The sequence below is a fragment of the Rutidosis leptorrhynchoides genome, chromosome 6, assembly GCF_046630445.1.
Source record: "Rutidosis leptorrhynchoides isolate AG116_Rl617_1_P2 chromosome 6, CSIRO_AGI_Rlap_v1, whole genome shotgun sequence".
Taxonomy (NCBI): Eukaryota; Viridiplantae; Streptophyta; class Magnoliopsida; order Asterales; family Asteraceae; genus Rutidosis; species Rutidosis leptorrhynchoides.
In genome coordinates, this window is record NC_092338.1 from 128,531,641 (window position 1) to 128,553,508 (window position 21,868).

Genomic DNA, 21,868 nt, shown 5'->3' on the forward strand with positions numbered 1-21,868 from the left:
AAACCAATTCTCCACTAGCTTTTGTCTAACTTTCGTAAATGACACTTTTTATTTTTATTTATAAATAGCTTTACAAATTATTCCGAATATTGTTAAGAGGAATAGATTTTCTCAAATCATAGTGGACCTCTCAACAGAGACTTGTAATCATAATTCAATGTTTCTGATAATCCAATCATTTAATATATTATTTTTTTTAATTTCGTCGATAATCATATTGAAACAAATACGTTCATATAAAGCATTATACGTTTAAATACTTTGTTGACATTTTCAATTTATAACATATACACATATACATATATATTCATATATGTTCATTTAATGGTTCGTGAATCATTGAAATTTGGTAGAGGTTTAAATGAATGTATAAACATAGTTTAAAATCCTTGAGATTTAACTTAACAAACATTGCTTATCGTGTCAGAATAATATAAAGATAAAGTTTAAATTTAGTCGGAAATTTCCGGGTCGTCACAACCTGCGTCTAAACCCTTCAAAATTCTTGAAAACACCTCAACTAAAGAACAATCAAGAGAATGAACCAATCAAACGATACATACGAAGAATATATGCATATAGATATGCATCCGGAGGACACTTGAACCTAAGCAAAGGTTCAACACGTATCCGTGTCAGATCCTTTAGCATTATTATTACCCAAAATAACTTTACAATCCCTTTTCAAAATAGCGAATTTTTTTCACATCTCCAAAAAGACAACTTCGACTTTTCATCCGGAGTAGCCTTATTATAACCTTGATATATACGTTGTCTTTTCGCCATCGTTACCGGGGAACCTTTTATATCCCACCACATTAGTAGTAAGCTTACCAGCAACTTTATTGCTCTTTGACTTAAATCTCTCTGAAAGATCACTATAAAACCTTTTCATGTACCCATCTACATCTTGTAACAATAATTGCCATACCAAACCCCATGAAGCATCAATAATTATTCTTGAATCTCACATCATTTCTGCATATACATATAACGTTATCTCCTGGAATTATAATTCTGAAATCCAAAATAACACTTTAGCCTACGAATCAGTACCATGAAGTTTTAAAAAAGCTGAAAGAAGCAGCAGAAACTGTAGACAGCCGTAACAGTCAAAAGTTGATGATAAAGAATATTGTGTTAGCAAAGCACAGAAAAATAGAAAGTTTAGAACTGGAAAACGGATTGAGCAAACCCTGAAGGAGGCTGTTGACAAATCACAAGGACTAAATCTGCCTTCAAAGAATCCAAATGATTCAGTGTCTGCTGAAGTCTTTAGCGAATACCTTGCTCCTTACTCTAAACCCTTGTGGATAATATTCTTCATCATCCTCTGATCTTAGATATTCTAAGATATCATTGTATCTTTTATTATAAATATCCTCCATATTTCTGAAGATATTTTCATAACTATTCTTATCTGAAATCTTTTATCTCTTCGCGCTATCAGTGTTACGTCATAAAGGAAACTATTTTAGTTTCTAAATCTCGAAAAAATTCAAAATTTAAAATATGAATGTTGTTGAAGTAGTGTTGGGAACTGAAGCACGAGTTAGTATAATATAATGACGCCTGATCAACGTGATTATATTACAGTAAGTCATGCTGAGTTTCTAATGAAACATGATGATTCACAGACCATAACGTCATCATGTGCCATGTTACACGACTCTTACATTCAATCTAATCTCTAAACATATCAAGAACATATTCTCTTGATAGTTCCATCTTTTCCTTTGGATTCTGGTAATTTTACAAGTCAAATTGTGCTATTACAATTTCTCTCTTAGAACATTAGCTATGTTCATTTCAAATTTCATATCTATGAATTCTAGACCATTATTCGCTTGACTTGAAGTCGGAAAAAGAAGACGGAAGCATGAAACTCCAAAATATAAGGAAAAATATAAGCACGACGACAACGCAGAAATTACAAACCGTGTATATCAATGCGTATAGCAATATAAAGACACGGAAAAACTAAGAACACTATAAACCCAAGAGCTTCTATACGTATTTACTATTGGTATATACACATCAAATCAACATCCTAATCAACATTATTACTGCCCTAGATATGAGGTAACTAGAATTTGTCAAGTAGTATGAATTATTAGTAAGAAAACAAAATTAGGAATCCTTTTCTTTCTTTATAAACTAAAAACGTTTTTATAAATGAACACCATTTCTTCACTCCATTTTCTCATACCTACACCCTCATTTCTCTCTCAAAATACTCCTAACTTCATACTTGATCATCTCCAAGCATTTTCCCCATCATTTAGCTTCAATTACAAGCCTTAAACACCATAAGAAAACTCTTTCAAGAACTTATCAAAATAACCACCCATTTGAAGAAGTTTACTTCCAACCTTTTGATCTAACTCCACCACTCTTTGATTCCAAGATTATTTCTTATCTTTTGCAGTAACTTTGTCCAAGTAATTTGAGGTAGTAACCTTGTTCATAATCTTATTCAATTCATATTCATATAGCTATCTTATTTTGTGGTATAAAATTTTAACAACAAGAACATAGTTTGAATGATTTCAAACTTGTTCGCAAACTAAATAGATCCTTCTAACTTGACTTTTAAAACACTTCAAGACCTGTAATATATCATAATTATATGCTAACCTAACAAGATATAACTTGGTTTTACAAAGAACATCTTAAAAACTGAATCTACGTCGTCGGAGTGCAACCGGGGGCTGTTTTGGGTTGGATAATTAAAAACCATCTTGAACTTTGAATTGGAAGTTCATGTTCTGGAAAAATGATATTTCTTATGAATATGTTAACACATAAAAATTTCATGGTTTAACTCAAAGTGTAAGTATTTTTAGAAAAATGATCATTAAATGTTGTTTTTATGATGGAAAATGATCACTTTCATAAGTTTCACCAAAGTTTGACCTATAACCTATGATTTTGAATACAAACTAAGGTATTTTCAGTTCATATTCTTAAAATTTGACTCGATCCAAGGAAGTGGCAAGTTGAACCAACAAAAACGGAGTTGTAATGAAGATACTACGACTAAAACAAGATTGGGTATCCGAAGCTAGTTTAGCTACGAAAATATTTGGAGAAAAAGTAAATTAATCATATATTTTCTAATTAATATGATATTTTATATATAATTACTTATGATTTGATTTTATATATTTCAGGACCACCCGTAAACAACACGAGAAGATTAATCATAAGACCTCATGATTGTACGCAACACGTCATTTGATAACACGGTACTTTATGTACGCAACACGTCATTTGACAACATGGTACCATGGGTCGAGATTAATTCTGATCAATACGAATACGATGGGGTCTTTATTTATTTTATTTAAGCAACTAATTGTGGACCACTAACATCGGACTGCTAATTACGGACTAAGAAAATATTAAAAGTATTAAAAGTATATATATATATATATATATATATATATATATATATATATATATATATATATATATATATATATATATATATATATATATATATATATAACGATTACTTAAAAAGAAAATATGTTGATATATTATATATATGGTTAGGTTCGTGATATCTATCGGAGACCAAGTCGAATTAAATACCTTCAAGGCAAAAGTGAGTTTCATTTGCTCCCTTTTTAATTGCTTTTGCAATATATATTTTTGGGCTGAGAATACATGCGCTGCTTTTATAAATGTTTACAAAATAGACATAAGTACTTAAAAATATATTCTACGTTGAGTTGTACCACTGGCATATTTCCCTGTAGCTTGGTAACTACTATTTACATGGGTATTGTAAACGCGAATCCTGTTGATAGATCTATCGGGCCTGACAACCCCAACCGGACTGGACGACCAGTATTCAACGATTGCACAGTACTTCGTTTTGGTGACTACACTTGGTACGGTGTAGTGAGATTTCATAATAAAGGGAATATGCGACGTTGATTAAATGTTAAGTATGGTTACCAAGTGCTCAACCACTTAGAATGCTTTACATACACTTGCGAGTGTATTATGTTTATGATTATGAAATCTTGTGGTCTATTAACATATTGAAATGATTGTTATGATAAACCTATGAACTCACCAACCTTTTGGTTGACACTTTAAAGTATGTTTATTCTCAGGTACGAATTAAGTCTTCCGCTGTGCATTTGCTCAATATAAGGACATTACTTGAAGCCGATCATCGCAATGGGACCAAATGTTGATGACTTCGTCCAGGTGGATTAGGACGGGTCCTTTCAGTTGGTATCAGAGCGGTGGTCGTAGCGAACCAGGTCTTGCATTAGTGTATCTAACTAGTAGTTGTTAGGATGCATTAATGAGTCTGGACTTCGACCGTGTCTACATGTCAAAAGTTTTGCTTATCATTTCTAGTCGGAAATCATCTGCTTATCATCCTTAGGAAATTACCTGCTTATCATTCATAAGTCTAGACACGTTTTACTACATTTACTGCATTGATAGTGTATAGACGAATTATTATCTTAGCATATCTGTTATTGCGAACTTTGACTGATATCTTTTCAAAGATTCTCCATAATTTACAGGATTTTGGTATTATATATACATATGTAAATTATGTATTGAAGAGTACCAAATCTAACTCCTATAATCTATTCCATACCAAAAATTCATTTTCCCCATTATACAAGATGGATTCCGCATCTAGTTCGAATTCTTCAGATTCCGACAGTTATGCCGATATGGATTTCCATTCTGGCTCTGAAAGTAGCGTCACCGGAATGGATCAACCAATTTCCCATCATCTATTCTGGATGAATTGGGGATGGGTTCGTAATATACTAAATCACTGGAGACAAGAAGAAGGTGATCCATTCCATCCACCAAATTGCCCTCTTGGCGATGAACCTGAAGCACTTACCGGCGAACCTATTCGAAACACCATTTTCTCTCTCATTTCTAGAGTATCTCGTCATGATTATATACTATCCCATATTACAAATCTTGTTCATTCGCTCGCTCTAACCGCCAATCATCCTGGTGTACTAGCAGAATTTAACGAACTTCGCGCTCGCGTGACGGCTTTGGAGAACATGGTGCGAAGGTTGCAAACACCAGCAGCAGCACCAGCAGCATAATCAGCACCACCATCAATAACATCTATAAATACCATCATCACCACTAACAAACAACATCTGCATCACACGTCTCGACATCATAATCTGTCCCATAAACATCAACATCATACGCACCATAGATACCAAGGAGTACCAACAATAATGAACGACGAAGTATTGATCCATAACTTCATTGATATTCTGCGAAGAATATGTGGTTTCAAAAAGTTTTAGAGATTTCTTATTCTAGCTCAAACCGAAAAGCAAATGAGATTAATATCATATTAACTCATTAAATTCATGATTTCATCTGAAGAAAATATATATGTATATATGTTTTCATAAAGATTGTAATTAAAAGTTCTTTTGTACAAAATAATAATGGTGAAATTTTTTTTTAACTGGTAGGTAATACCCGAGGAATAATTAGATTTCATCTTAATAAGTTACATTGTACATTCGTCGAAGCTGATTCAACAGTCATTTACTATCCTACTTACAACCACCGATATACGTATCCGTTCACCGCAGAATAACCATTTTCATTCAATTTCATATTTGGATTTTGACTTCCCAGAATCCAACAAGTGGCATAAGAAGAAAACATATGACAAAATAAAATCTGTTAGAAACAAACAAATTAACTATGAAAAATTTTGTTAAGAATCCACGCTAACTGTTCCAGCTAACTGTTCCTAGCTAACTGATTACATTTTATTTATCGCAGTTTATTTATCGCAATTTAATTATCGCACTTTTATTTATCGTCATTTTATTTCTGTAATTATTTTACGCACTTTAAATATCGGGACACGTATACAATGTTTTGACATATCATATCGACACATCTATATATATTATTTGGAATCACCATAGACACTCTATATGCAGTAATGATCGAGTTCTCTATACAGGGTTGAGGTTGATTCTACAATAATATATATAGTTTGAGTTGTGATCGAGTCTGAGACGTATACGGGTCACGACACGTATTAATTAATTCGTATATTATATATTAAACTATATATGAATTATTGGACTATTACTGTGGACTATCGACTGTGGACTAATGACATTGGACAATTAAAATGAATTAAAATATTGATTATAACATATGAAACTAAACATTTCTTCAAGATTGCCACTTGATTTCATCTTAAACCTCATTGTATCTCGACGATTACAATCAGCGTTCAAATCTATCATGATTCTTAAAAACACCTCAATCGAGAGGATAAACCAACCGCACTTCATCTACGGAAGAAAAGATTGATGCATATAGTTATGCACCTGAAAAACCCTCGGAAACTGAGTAAACGTTTGACACGTATCTGTTCTAGTTCCTGTGACATTGTTATTACCGAAGATCATTTTGCAATCCCTTTCCAAAGTAGCTAATTTTGTCACAGCTCCAGCAAGTCAACTCCGACTTTTCATCCGAAACAACTTTATTATAACCGCGATATATATGCGTACTCTTTATTGTTACTGGGGAACCTTTTATATTCCACAATATTACCATCAGCGATTAATCATTCTAAAAAACACAATTCTCCTGAAACTACCTCGGTTTGATAACCGATGACTCAGATCAGTTAACTTTGAAAATACTGACGAAGCAGCATGTTGTAGATGATCTTAATGGCCAAAAGTTTGATGATAAAGAAAGGAGTGTTAGGAACGCTCGATAGAAAATTTAGTACCGAAAAGCGGATTATGCGAAACTATGAAGAAAGCCGTGGACAAATCACAAAGAATAAGTTTGCCTTCAAAGAATCCAAATGATTCTGTGCCTGCTGAAATCGTTAGCAAACATCTTATTTCTCATTCTAAACCTTCAAAGACAAATCTTATTCACCATCCATTGATATTAGAAATTCTAAGATATTCTCGTATGTTCTATTATAAATATCCTCCATATTTCTGGCGATATTTTCACAACTATTCTTATCTGAGATCATTTATCTCTCCGTAATATCTGCAACATAAAAGAAACTGTGTTAGTTTCTAAATTCTGAAACCTTCGAGTTTAAAATATGAATGTTTTGAAGTAGTGTTGGGAACTGAAGCATGGATTAGTATAATATAATGACACTTGATCAACGTCATTATATTACAGTAAGTCATGCTGAGTTTCTAATGAAGCATGATGATTCACAGTACCATCATCATGTGCTATTTACACGACTCTTACATTCTATCTAATCTCTAAACATATCAAGAGAATATTTTTCTGGATGACTCGGTCTTCTCCAGGGTATTCTGGTAATTTAACAAATCAAAATCGTTCTATTACCATTTTCTTCTTAGAGCATTAGCTATGTTCATTCTGAATTTCATATCTACGAATTCCGGACCATTACTCGCTTGACTCGAAGTCGGGAAGAGAAAACGAAAGCATGAAGCTCCGAAAAATAATGAAGAATATAAACTCCGATAATAACCCCGAAATTACAAACCATGTATATCGATGTAGATAGCAATATAGAGACACGGGAGAATTAGAAACACTATAAACACAAGAGTATAGTAGAAGTAAATAGATTCTTCTGGTGGTAGATGAAAAAGAAGAATGACAGATATAAAAGTTAGGAGTATATCAAGAATCAGGACTGGATGGAGCATATTGATGAATGCTTTAAAGTAAGAATCAAGGGAGAAAGAATAGAAGGTGTGAGTCGTGGAAAATAAGGAAACGAAGGGGTGAATTTATAGTGAAATATCCGACAGAGCAATCGAAACAAATTATTGCATATAATCAAAGATCCCGATTTTCTAAATCACCAAAGAACCAAATCTTATAACGTAAGATTCTCTTTAAATCCCTTAAATCCCGGAAATCAATCATAACTACGTCATCGGTTAAGACGAATATATTTTACTCATCTCACTCTTTTACGATAGTCTCATTTATATTCTTCGCATAATCGAATCATTTTATCTACATTACTCAATGATGATAAAACTCCATTATCACCTTATATTTGTCATGAAAACCTTCTTATTGTTATCCATAACAACCTCTATCAAATTTCGGGGACGAAATTTCTTTAACGGGTAGGTATTGTAATGACCCGGAATTTTCCAACCAAATTATACTTATGAGATTAATATTTACATAAATTAAACCATACCAACATGATAAGCAATCCAAATTGTTGAGACTTGTGTTTTTGAAAAGAGTTTTACACAACGTTTGACCGTCCAATATGACCGATGATATCACGAACTATATAACATACGATAATTATACGTTTGTGTATATATATGTATTTATATATATTTAACATGATCTAAGGATGGTTTAACATCTCATTGTGTACTAATGACAATGAGTTATAAGTATATTTTGAAACTACTAACTTAAGTTTTCAAAACGATAACTATACGTAACATTCTTTGATATATATACTTATAATCTATAATGCTTATACATGTATCGTATATATAATGTATTTAATCACTTTTTAAGGACTTAAATACATAAAACAATATAAGTATATTCACAAAAGATAGCTATATTTGAATTCTCGTTCCGTTTCCTCAAGATTTCTATACGTATATCTAGGGTATATGTACCCGTATCATACCCAGCTTCTATACGTATTTACTATTGGTATATACACATCAAATCAACATCCTAATCAACATTATTACTGCCCTATATATGAGGTAACTAGAATTTGTCAAGTAGTATGAATTATTAGTAAGAAAACAAAATTAGGAATCCTTTTCTTTCTTTATAAACTAAAAACGTTTTTATAAATGAACACCATTTCTTCACTCCATTTTCTTATACCTACACCCTCATTTCTCTCTCAAAATACTCCTAACTTCATACTTGATCATCTCCAAGCATTTTCCCCATCATTTAGCTTCAATTACAAGCCTTAAACACCATAAGAAAACTCTTTCAAGAACTTATCAAAATAACCACCCATTTGAAGAAGTTTACTTCCAACCTTTTGATCTAACTCCACCACTCTTTGATTCCAAGATTATTTCTTATCTTTTGCAGTAACTTTGTCCAAGTAATTTGAGGTAGTAACCTTGTTCATAATCTTATTCAATTCATATTCATATAGCTATCTTATTTTGTGGTATAAAATTTTAACAACAAGAACATAGTTTGAATGATTTCAAACTTGTTCGCAAACTAAATAGATTCTTCTAACTTGACTTTTAAAAAACTTCAAGACCTGTAATATATGATAATTATATGCTAACCTAACAAGATATAACTTGGTTTTACAAAGAACATCTTAAAAACTGAATCTACGTCGTCGGAGTGCAACCGGGGGCTGTTTTGGGTTGGATAATTAAAAACCATCTTGAACTTTGAATTGGAAGTTCATGTTCTGGAAAAATGATATTTATTATGAATATGTTAACACATAAAAATTTCATGGTTTAACTCAAAGTGTAAGTATTTTTAGAAAAATGATCATCAAATGTTGTTTTTATGATGGAAAATGATCACTTTCATAAGTTTCACCAAAGTTTGACCTATAACCTATGATTTCGAATACAAACTAAGGTATTTTCAGTTCATATTCTTAAAATTTGACTCGATCCAAGGAAGTGGCAAGTTGAACCAACAAAAACGGAGTTGTAATGAAGAAACTACGACTAAAACAAAATTGGGTATCCGAAGCTAGTTTAGCTACGAAAATATTTGGAGAAAAAGTAAATTAATCATATCTTTTCTAATTAATATGATATTTTATATATAATTACTTATGATTTGATTTTATATATTTCAGGACCACCCGTAAACAACACGAGAAGATTAATCATAAGACCTCATGATTGTACGCAACACGTCATTTGATAACACGGTACTTTATGTACGCAACACGTCATTTGACAACATGGTACCATGGGTCGAGATTAATTCTGATCAATACGAATACGATGGGGTCTTTATTTATTTTATTTAAGCAACTAATTGTGGACCACTAACATCGGACTGCTAATTACGGACTAAGAAAATATTAAAAGTATTAAAAGTATATATATATATATATATATATATATATATATATATATATATATATATATATATATATATATATATATATATATATATATAACGATTACTTAAAAAGAAAATATGTTGATATATTATATATATGGTTAGGTTCGTGATATCTATCGGAGACCAAGTCGAATTAAATACCTTCAAGGCAAAAGTGAGTTTCATTTGCTCCCTTTTTAATTGCTTTTGCAATATATATTTTTGGGCTGAGAATACATGCGCTGCTTTTATAAATGTTTACAAAATAGACATAAGTACTTAAAAATATATTCTACGTTGAGTTGTACCACTGGCATATTTCCCTGTAGCTTGGTAACTACTATTTACATGGGTATTGTAAACGCGAATCCTGTTGATAGATCTATCGGGCCTGACAACCCCAACCGGACTGGACGACCAGTATTCAACGATTGCACAGTACTTCGTTTTGGTGACTACACTTGGTACGGTGTAGTGAGATTTCATAATAAAGGGAATATGCGACGTTGATTAAATGTTAAGTATGGTTACCAAGTGCTCAACCACTTAGAATGTTTTACATACACTTGCGAGTGTATTATGTTTATGATTATGAAATCTTGTGGTCTATTAACATATTGAAATGATTGTTATGATAAAACTATGAACTCACCAACCTTTTGGTTGACACTTTAATGCATGTTTATTCTCAGGTACGAATTAAGTCTTCCGCTGTGCATTTGCTCAATATAAGGACATCACTTGAAGCCGATCATCGCAATGAGACCAAATGTTGATGACTTCGTCCAGGTGGATTAGGACGGGTCCATTCATTTACATTCTAAACTTGAGGTAAAAAAACTCTACTTCAACTCTTGTTCAATTCATATGTTTATAGCTATCTATATAAGAGTTTATAAACTAGAACATAGTTTAGTTGATTCTAAACTTGTTTGAAGAACTAATCTAATCTTTCTAACTAAACTCTAATAACACTTATTTATATGTATTATGATGTTATATTAAGTTAATATAAGAACTTATAACTTGTACATATGAAGAACACCTTGAAACTTAACATATATCGTTTAATCTCCATTCGGTAAAAAGCGGGCTGTTTTGGGTTGGGAATTAAAAACCTATCTTAGACTTTGAGTTCGAGGCTAAGACTTTGGAAATATGTTAATATATATAAATAAGACTTCCAGTATTTTTTCATGATTTTAGACAAAGTGGAAGTATTTTATCAAAAATCATATATTGGGTGGGTGCCGGGATTCTTCCAAATCTGTCCACCAGCACAAAAAGAGGGTAAAACTCTGAATATTAATACATGTGCTGAACTTTTCGAATTGTTTTTGAAAAAATTAACTTCTTAAGTAATCCATAGCAATTTGATTCACTTTAAACGGAGTTGTAATGAATATTTGGCGAGCAAAACAAAATCTGCTAAAATTAACGTTGTATGGACGAAATTTATATTGTAAAAACTATATTAACCATATCCTTGCTAACTTTTCCTATATCCTATATATATTTGGACATGTTATCATTAGTATAACAAAATATTATAATCTTAGTTAATTCCGAGATTGTATATATATATAATAATCTTGGTACATTCCATGACAATAAGTATACAATACGTTTTGATAAATCCTAAGACAATAAGTATACAATACGTTTTGATAAATTCTAAGACAACACGTATACAATACGTCTCTGGGTTGATGCAAAGACAATACGTATACAATACGTCATGGGGTAATTCTAAGATTATATATATACCGATTATTGGACTGTTGGACATTTCGAACTATTTTGGACTACTAACAAAGGACTACTAGCATAAAAATGTTAAAAATTAATTCTATGAACTTGTTTTATTTTATTCACATGTCGTATTATTATCTGAATCATTATCATTGTTATTGGTTCGTGAATCCAAGGACGACGGCCATATTTTTAATAAGCTGAAAACTTATTATTAATATACTTTTACTACCGTGAGTATATAGTCCCATTTTTAAACTCTACAAATATTTTGGGATGAGAATACATGCATTTTATGTTTTACGCCATAGACACAAGTACTTAAAATATATTCTACGTTGAGTTGTACCACTTTGCATATCTTCCCTAATAGCTTGGTAACTAATATTTACATGTTGTAAGAACATGTATACGCGAATCCTATTGATAGATCTATCGGGTTTGACAACCCCAATCGGGCTAGTCGCTCTAGTATCATAAACGGTTGCATAGTACTTCGTTTTTACTACACTTGGTACAGTGTAGGGAGATTTCATAATAAAGGGAATATGCTACATTAATTGTTAAGTATGGTTACCGAAGCGCTCAACAACTTATAGAATACTTTTATACACTTGCGAGTGTAAATATATTTATAACTATGAAATCTTGTGGTCTATATTTATATCGATGCTAAACCTATATATCTCACCAACCTTTGTGTTGACTGTTTAAGCATGTTTATTCTCAGGTCCTTAAGAAAGTCTTTCGCTGTTGCATTATCTGAGCAAGCTGTGCATGGAGTCTCATGCTTTTGTTTAAATGAAATGTTGCATTCAATAAAACCTTTGTCATGTATTATATTTGACTGTTATGTCAAGTGTGTAGTATTTAAAAACCGATGTATTATGGGGATTATTCCTTAAAAAATCGCTCAATTGTTTAAAACATGCATTATGTATAATAATAGTGTGCTTTTTATGAAATGAATGTAATATTTTTCTAAAACGTATCATATAGAGGTCAAATACCTCGCTATGGGACCAATGAATAACGTACTGCGTTTATAGTAATATGAACGGGTCGTTTCAGCAACGCCCGTCGGATCCGAGCTGGAGCAAAAGTAACGCGGCGATGAGCCGTACTGCAGCACTGAATTTATGTTTTTGGCCGGCGTTGGTTGGATTCCGCCGAGGAAGACAACCGTCGTTTGTTGCTATTTATTAATTTTAAATTATCTTAAAATATTGTTTTTACCCTTTTTTAATATTTACTTAATTATATTTTAACATATTATCACAATACACATAATTCAAACTAAAAACTAACACTATCAATACTCCAAACCAAAAACTAATAGATGCTAGTCATTAAAAAAAAAAAAAATACAAAAACAACTAACAACACACACTACTACCTAATTTGAAACAACTTAAAATAGAATAAATATATATTGTTTCTATGTTTTTTTATGTTAAATTAAAATTAAAATTAAAATGATTAATGATAATACTCCTTAGCTTTTTAACTATTTCATATCTTTCTTAACTCCTAAATCCTCCATTTCCAAACCTATTTTACTCGCTCCTCATCGTCAAAATAATCGCAAAAATTGGCTTTTATTTTTTTACGCCAACGATTTTCTATCTAAATTCTTAACCCTCACTCTCAGTTATTCATCAAATTCAACATTTTGTCGTGTAATTATATTTATTGACGTAGATTTAATTTAATTTTATCTTCCGTTGAGAGTTCTAGGTTTTTAGATAGGCGACTAATTGATCAATTAATCATCTAACTGATTAATTTAGTAGTTAGGTATAGGTGTTTGGTGGTCTTTACGGTTGAATTAAAAAATGAATAATAACAATTACGCGCGTGGAAGTGGTGCTGCTGGTGGTAGGTATCCGCCGGGAATTGGTGGCGGCGGTGGTAGTGGTGGAAACCCTAACCCTAATTATCAACAACAGCAACATTATGCACAACGAAATGCAGTGCATCACCAGCAACAGTTTCAACAGCAGCAGCAACAACAACAATGGTTGAGAAGAAACCGTGTGGGAAATGATTCAAGTGCGGTTGATGAAGTCGAAAAGACGATACAGTCGGAAGCTACTAACACTAGGTACACTTTAAGTTAAGATTTTGTTTGATTATTAAGTATGGCTTGATTTGTCATGATCTTAAGGTTATGCAGTTACCATAGTTTGTGACTCTATCTTTTTGTGAATAAGTTGAGTGGGGTTGGGACTAAAGGAAATAGTGCATAAGTTGAATATAGCTTCAAGCTTAGTTAACTGATATAGGGTATTAGATACTTTGATTTTTAGTTTTTGGTATGTGTAATGCGTTTTTTGTTAGGTAATAAATGAGAATTAGCTTACATTACATCGTTGTTCATGTTAGAGCTAATATATAATTTTATTATTAGATTTAGAAATGTTGGAAACCTTAATAAAATGGTTTGTGTTTTGTTTTAAGGTGATAAATATGTCATTATGTATTTCATGTTGAAGCAATTTATTACTTGTGGTATCTAGTATTAAATTTAGAGTTTGACATCCTTTATTGTTTATGTCGAGCTCAAGGTTATACTCTTATACATAGTAAGTTAATAATCTGCGCCTGCTCGATCAATTGGACTTTTTGTTTTGTTTTATAAACCTTTTTTACTTGGTTTGTATGCTTGGCTTTTTAGGAGCGTGCATTGGTGTTAGACGCCTTGGAGTGGTTCCAGGTGAGACCTTGGCATAAGGTGTCATCTAGAAGTCATGTGATTGATGCACTGCCTTACACACCTTGTGTAATTAGTGGGTTTTGTACACGTAATTGTATGCTTATTCACTAAGGTCTAAGGTTGGAGAACTCGGATCTCGAGATCTCGTTTGGACATTTTTAGGGAGATCTCGGACGTTGACTTACGTTGACTTTTTAGTTATTTAATATAAATATATATTAATATATAAATATATGTATATTTATATAAGTTTTTACGAGATTTTATAAGAAAATCCGAGAAATGAGCGAGAAAATCCGAGAAATTACAAGATTTTACGAGAAAATCCGAGAAATGAGCGAGAAAATCCTAGAAATCGTGACTTTGATCGAGTTTGACCCCGTTGACCGAAAAATCTCGCGAGATGGACATCCTTTCTCGGATGCCCTTCTAAAAACGAGATCTCGCCGAGAAATAACGAGATTTATAACACTGTTAGTAATCTCTAATGAGCTATTTAATTATGCCTATTATTCGATATCAAAGTGTCTATACTAACCATATCCTAGTGTAAGCTACTAACAAAACTAAACAGCTCCAACACAAAGTAAATGGTACTAACAATTAAAGGCTCTAACACAACTAAATGCTCAAATTTTCCAAAGTCTAAAACACTAAATTGAAGTAATGATATTGTTGGAGATTTTAAAATTATCACCAGAGATTACTAATCTACTTTATTACATTCTACTTATTTGCTAAGTTTCTTTTTGTCATTTTTGCGAGTAGTAAAGGATGCTTTAATTTCTGAGAATTAGAATGCAAGTGAAGCAAGGTTGTAAAAGCTGCATGTCAGGACTAGGTCGGTTACTTGTAGGGACTAGTTGTAGTGGCGAATGCAAGTGGTACCAGGTGGGGTCCTTTGACCCCATTAAAAAAAATTGTTTTTTTTTTTTTTGATAAAATACTACTAAAATTGTTTAGGACACCAGTAAATTTATAGATAAGACCCATATATTTTTAATATGGGGGATGATACTCACACACTCAATATTGATCCATACACACCTAATTAACTATTATGTCCTTACTTGCAATAATACAATAATAGAGGTTCAAATCCCAAGATAAATTTAAGGTTATAATTGTAAGTTTTATGGTAAAAAGTGTGTATGAATCAAAAACTGGCGTGTGAGTATCACCTCCCTTTTAATATTGTTGGTTTGTACGGAAGTAAATAGCAATTCTTTAAAAAAAAAAAACTTACAAAGTACCACTCAAATTGTATAGGTCCGCATTGAATTTTGATCCTAGAATCGCCACTGACTAGTTGGCCTAGATGGGGACTAGTTTCCCGTTGAATAAAATAAACTTTGACTGATTTTGGGCGAAGAATAAATCCTACTTTGAAAAACTAGAGCTGACTTTTGACCGATTTTGACCTGTTGACTATCTTTGACCACTTGTGACTAGTTGGGTCGGACTAGTCTCCAAAACCTACTAGTCGGCCAACTTACAACACTTGGTGAAAGTATATGTGAATTGTGATGTTTAAGCCTTAATAAGGTTGAAATTGTTATGAAGAAGCTATATAGTATTTATGCGTTATAGGCGGTTCATTTACTAGAGGTGTTTGCCTTAGCCCTTCAGCCTTCAGATCCTTAGCACCTTGGAGTGCCTTTTGTTTTTTTAACCAAGTTTGTATGCCTTGTTATAATATAAGGGCATTTAATGTCGTTGTTAGTGTAAAATAGTTTTAATTATGGTTGGAAGGACAGTTTTACAATGCCAATGGTGGCCTTACATACATGCATGGGTAGTTTGCATTTGTTTCTTTGGCAATTGAAAGGAGAGTTATTTTGTCTTATCTGAATTTTTGCTACGACATTGTTGCAATATTATTGAAATGTACCTTTGTACTGGAATATAATAGTAGGGTTTATAAAAGTTACAGTCCTTTAAATTTTAAGCATTTTCTTAACCAAGTAACATTTGTGATTCTATTCTTGTTTTTTGGTATGGAAAGGTATGTGTTTGTGTTGTGTGCGTGTGTGTGAATTGTGAATATATAATTGAACTTCTCCAAGATTTAAATGCTTTTGGTGGCTATACATAAAAACTAAAACTTATAACTGAGCATGTCATCAAATTGTAGCAGTGGCTAAGGTTGATTGAAATGTGCATATCGAAAGAACAACTCCAAGTATCTATTTCATGTGGTGGTTGTATTAAAACTTAATTCTAAGTATCATGTAGAGTCTGTTGTAGGTTTTCCCTGTTCAGGTTACTCGGGAGGGCGAGTAATCCAACCCCATACTCTAATGTACGTAGTCCAGCATGATTACTCTTTCTGGTTGTTTCCAACCCTTCCCTGGCCACCACAAGATTCGAACCTTGTAGAGTCTATATACATCAAAGTGCATGCTTTCCCTTTGATCGTTTGTGACTGGAAGGATACTGAATCAATTTTCTAAACAGCTTTATGTCAACTTGCATGGAAGTATTTTTTTTATCGTACACGGATTCATGTGTTAGATCTATATATATATATATATATATATACTTTGCTTCTTCAGTGCATCATAAGGCTCTCTATTCATGTGACATGTGATCATATCTCATTATTCTTACATCTGTCTTTTTGTAGAGCATATATATCTTCAAATTCTTAAGTGTGTTCTATAATTGTGTGATGCCTTTGATCCATATGTTATCTTGACTTTGCAATTCGTGAAACAATTTCATTATCTCATTATACTCCTCTCATCATAATCTATGCCTTTTTTTGCTATGTAACTAATGGGAAGATATGGTTGTAGGAGCATAAAACGGTAAGTATATGAATTGACACAATGTGGGTGCCAATTTTAACTCAAACATTGGATTGTTGCTTGTATGGGTTATAGTTATGTAAAAGTTGTAGTCTATTACCCTTACAGCCTCCAATGTGGGTGCCTTATGTTTATTAAGAATTCAGAATTGACATGGTCTGTCATTTCGTGGTTATATTTTATGTTAAATTTGGAGAGAAGGTTGGTGTATTATTTTGTTTTATGGCGATAACTTAAGTAATTGTGATTAATGAACTAGTTATTTATAGTATTGTTTCGTGTATGCTTTTAATTCAGCCGTTTGTTTTTTTATATTGGCAGTTCCCAAGATTGGAAGGCACAATTGAGGCTACCACCAGCTGACACGCGATACAGGACAGAAGTATGCTTTTCAATGTTACTTTTGTGCTTCTGATTTTTGGATCCAATATATGAATGCTTTACACCATTAAAAGCTTGTCTATCATGTGTTACACTTACTATTCTCAATGATTATCTGCTACATAATCATAATTCTCCATGCACGTTTGGTTGTATTCAAGAACACAAAATGTGTACTTAGGGTAAACCTCATTTATTTTCCATTATTTCAGGATGTGACAGCTACAAAAGGAAATGAATTTGAAGACTACTTTCTGAAGCGTGAATTGCTTATGGGGATATACGAGAAGGGTTTTGAGAGGCCGTCTCCAATTCAGGAAGAAAGCATCCCTATTGCTCTAACAGGAAGGGATATTCTTGCAAGAGCTAAAAACGGGACCGGGAAAACAGCCGCCTTTTGCATTCCTGCTTTAGAAAAAATCGATCAAGATAACAATGTTATTCAAGGTTTCAAATACATCCTACTCGTTAGTTTTTACTTATATTATTTGTGAAGCCTAAATCTCTAGTATTTATATATTTTTTTCAAAACAATTCCATGTGTGCAGTTGTTATACTTGTTCCAACTCGAGAGTTGGCTCTTCAGACATCACAAGTTTGCAAAGAACTTGGAAAACACCTAAACATTCAAGTCATGGTTACAACTGGTGGAACCAGCTTAAAAGATGACATCATGCGGTTGTATCAACCAGTTCATTTACTTGTTGGTACTCCTGGAAGAATATTAGATCTTTCAAAAAAGGGGATCTGCGATCTCAAAAATTGTGCAATGATCATCATGGATGAGGTGTCATATTATATTTCTTTAACTACTTCACGCGATTTTCTTTCTAATGTATATATGATGGATAAGTTTGTAATTATGACCCATGTGTTATGATTGTTGGGGTATATTTTTTTCTTTGCCTTGTTTCTCATAGTCACTCTTGAATTTTTAATTTTTTTTTCAGGCTGATAAACTCTTGTCACCCGAGTTCCAACCTTCAGTGGAACAGCTTATTCACTTTATGCCTACAAATCGGCAAATTTTGATGTTTTCAGCAACGTTTCCTGTGACCGTAAAGGAATTTAAAGATAGATACTTGCAGAAGCCATATGTTATAAACCTCATGGATGAGCTTACACTTAAGGGAATAACACAGTTTTATGCTTTTGTTGAAGAAAGACAGAAAGTTCATTGCCTCAACACCCTTTTCTCAAAGGTTATACTTGTATAATTACTTTTTACTACGCGGTGTTTGGCTTTTTCATCCTGAAACTGATCATTTAAATATTGCTACTAAATATTACAATATTCGGCTTTAATTGTTTTGGATAAATTGTGCTTTGTACCAACCACAAAAGGGAATTTGAAATTAATCTGCTTTTTCTTGATTTACAGCTTCAAATCAACCAGTCAATCATTTTTTGCAATTCTGTAAATCGAGTTGAACTATTAGCCAAGAAAATTACAGAGCTTGGCTACTCATGTTTCTATATTCATGCAAAGATGCTCCAAGATCATCGTAATAGAGTGTTTCATGATTTTCGTAATGGTGCTTGCAGGAATCTTGTCTGTACTGGTATTGTTTTTTTTTTTCATTTCACTCTTGTTCAACGAGTAACATTTTTTATTTGTTTTGTATGTGATCTATTTTGTTAACATGATTCCCTTGTCACGTATAACTGCAGATTTATTCACAAGGGGTATTGATATTCAAGCAGTAAATGTTGTTATCAATTTTGACTTCCCTAAAAACTCAGAAACATATCTTCACAGGGTATGGTTTGAATATCACTGCACGATATACTTAAATAATTAGAATTTTATTTATTGGGTCTAGATATTGAGTCGACAGCAAGCGTCGATTTATTGGCGACTTGACAGACTCTTAGAGCCTAAATTAAATTTCAGGCAAGATTTAAAACCCATGGAAATTTGATTTTACCATTTTCATGGCGTCTTAATTTAATTTAATTTTTTTTAAAAAAAATTTTTTCCTACTTATTGGCCGGAGGTCCACTCGGAAGCAATCTCTCTATCCGTCGAATAGAGAGAGGGATGAATTTCTCTACTTTTGAGTGTTTTCACTTTGGGTGGAAAATGACTCGTCTTTATTCTAGAATAGGGGAAGGATTGTCTACATCTCACCTTCCCCATACACCACTTATGTGGTATTGGGTTTTGTTGTTGGTGTTGTTGTATTAGAATTTTATTTCATCTACTTTTTTTCTTACTTTATGTAATAAATCATACAGGTTGGTCGATCAGGGAGGTTTGGACACCTTGGGTTAGCCATAAATCTGATCACCTACGAAGATCGCTTTAATCTGTATGGTTACTTCTGTTCGTATAGTTGTAAGCGCTTATTATGGTTTACATTTGCACTTATATGAGTTTATTGATTTCATATGTATTTATCTTGTCTCAGGTATAGGATCGAACAGGAACTTGGAACCGAGATTAAGCAAATTCCCCCCTTCATTGATCAAGCTATTTATTGTCGATGATCGGAGTACCTTTTTATAGTAACTTGGGACTTGCTGATGATAGTTGGTGAGTTTATTTGACTAGCTACTCGTTTTTTACTTAGTAAGTTGAAGTCACTTGTTTATTTAGGGATGGCAATGGTAACCCGATCCAGTGGATATCCACCCGATTTTAATGGATATGGATGAACCTAAATGGATATGGATACGGATATGGATGAACCTAAATGGATATGGATATGGATGAAAAAGTATCATCCATGGATATATCCATTAAAACCCGAAATACATATATTAATACATAAATATAGATACATGTACACGTCTACTATTAAAAATGCATTTACTGTTATACATACATTTTGCTTTCAACCATATAATAAATTAACTATGATATTTTATAATAAAACACCTATATCTAACAAGATAAACATACAAATTACACATTTAATTTGTCATAATCTATGTTTGATGGTAAATTCAACAAATTGTGTTCTATTTTCGACAAAAGTACACGTTTTTGTAGATATTCGAAAATATTATAACAATTTTTGAATATCCAACGGATATCCATTAACCCGCTTAATCCAGTGGATATGGATATGGATGGATGAACTGAAATTAAATGGATATGGATGAACAAAAACTAAATGGATACGGATATGGATACGGCACCACCCGATCCATATCCGATCCATTGCCATCTTGTTAGTTGTTACACAGTATACTTCAGTTGTAATGACACAGAAAAGTTATAATGAAACATAAAGAAATTTAATCGTTGACTGTTCTATGTATATAGTTCTAACTAGTTTGTAAACGGATAAGGTTTGACATTTTTATGTATATAGTTCTTCTAATAGTATGCATCTTTTGCTAATGTTCAACCTCTTTTAGATTTGCTGTATGTCTTGAACATTACTAATTTGATATTTTGATGCATAGCCTTAGGAAAGAGATTTATAGGAATTAGTTTGTGAATTTTATTTGAACAGCCGTAATAATCATGTAACTGCGTATCGAGCTATCAGTTTTGTTTTTTTAAGTATTCGATTAACATGTTGATTTATGATTAAATGTGACTCAGTTTCTTTTATTTTACAGAATGGTAGGTGTCGCTGTATGGTTTCACCTGATGTGTATCAAATTGCCCCTGGACTGTGTAGACAAACGCTTTACTTTTTACAGAACACAACTATTGTGATCGAAAACAGAGGAGTCATTTCTTCAAGATGTACTGACATCTTCTTCGTTGACCAACTGGTTTCTTCAAGACTGGTTTCATTTTCTGTTCGATTTTGCTATCTTTTTGACTTTTTTTTTTTTTACTTTTAACATCATGCCCCTCGCAACTATGAATCTTGTTCAAACAAGGTTGTACTAGTGATGCATAGCCAAGCATGTGGTAGCATATTCTGACGATCGGCTCCTGAAAGAACATGCAATCTGTTATCATAGTTGGGTAACTTGTGTGAAATGACTTATGTAAATCAGCTAACTTAGTGCGGCGGTGCGACTATGTTTGTTGAATAAAAGGACTATCTTGTCCACAATCTTGAAGCGTTATAATGTAGTATGTTTTTGTGTTAGATATGATTACAATATTGTTTTTCTAGTCATTTCTAGAGCTAATATCCAA

The 21,868-nt window shown here is 32.5% G+C and overlaps 1 protein-coding gene across 2 annotated transcripts; it reads left to right on the forward strand.

Annotated features, from left to right (window-relative positions):
* Nucleotides 1–13,487: 13,487 nt before the first annotated feature.
* LOC139852321 (DEAD-box ATP-dependent RNA helicase 8-like) lies at nucleotides 13,488–21,818 on the forward strand. 2 transcript variants are annotated; one of them, XM_071841594.1, is made up of 10 exons: nucleotides 13,488–13,957; nucleotides 17,701–17,761; nucleotides 17,973–18,207; nucleotides 18,309–18,547; nucleotides 18,711–18,962; nucleotides 19,142–19,322; nucleotides 19,432–19,520; nucleotides 19,999–20,098; nucleotides 20,172–20,296; nucleotides 21,334–21,818. In XM_071841594.1, exons 1-9 carry the CDS (start codon nucleotides 13,689–13,691, stop codon nucleotides 20,267–20,269), a joined length of 1,524 nt encoding a protein of 507 aa, XP_071697695.1. In that variant the 5' UTR covers nucleotides 13,488–13,688; the 3' UTR covers nucleotides 20,270–20,296; nucleotides 21,334–21,818. The 2 variants fall into 2 exon arrangements, with proteins under 2 accessions (XP_071697695.1, XP_071697696.1); XM_071841595.1 differs by having other exon boundaries at nucleotides 13,493–13,957; nucleotides 19,999–20,072.
* The last annotated feature ends 50 nt before the right edge of the window (nucleotides 21,819–21,868 follow it).

What these genes read in the sequence shown, in the direction of transcription:
- LOC139852321 (XM_071841594.1), top strand. Translation starts at nt 13,689, where the DNA reads ATGAATAATAACAATTACGCGCGTGGAAGTGGTGCTGCTGGTGGTAGG. An exon ending in TCGGAAGCTACTAACACTAG is followed by an intron (nt 13,958 to 17,700) that starts GTACACTTTAAG and finishes TTATATTGGCAG; the next exon opens with TTCCCAAGATTGGAAGGCAC. An exon ending in TTACTTCTGTTCGTATAGTT is followed by an intron (nt 20,099 to 20,171) that starts GTAAGCGCTTAT and finishes ATCTTGTCTCAG; the next exon opens with GTATAGGATCGAACAGGAAC.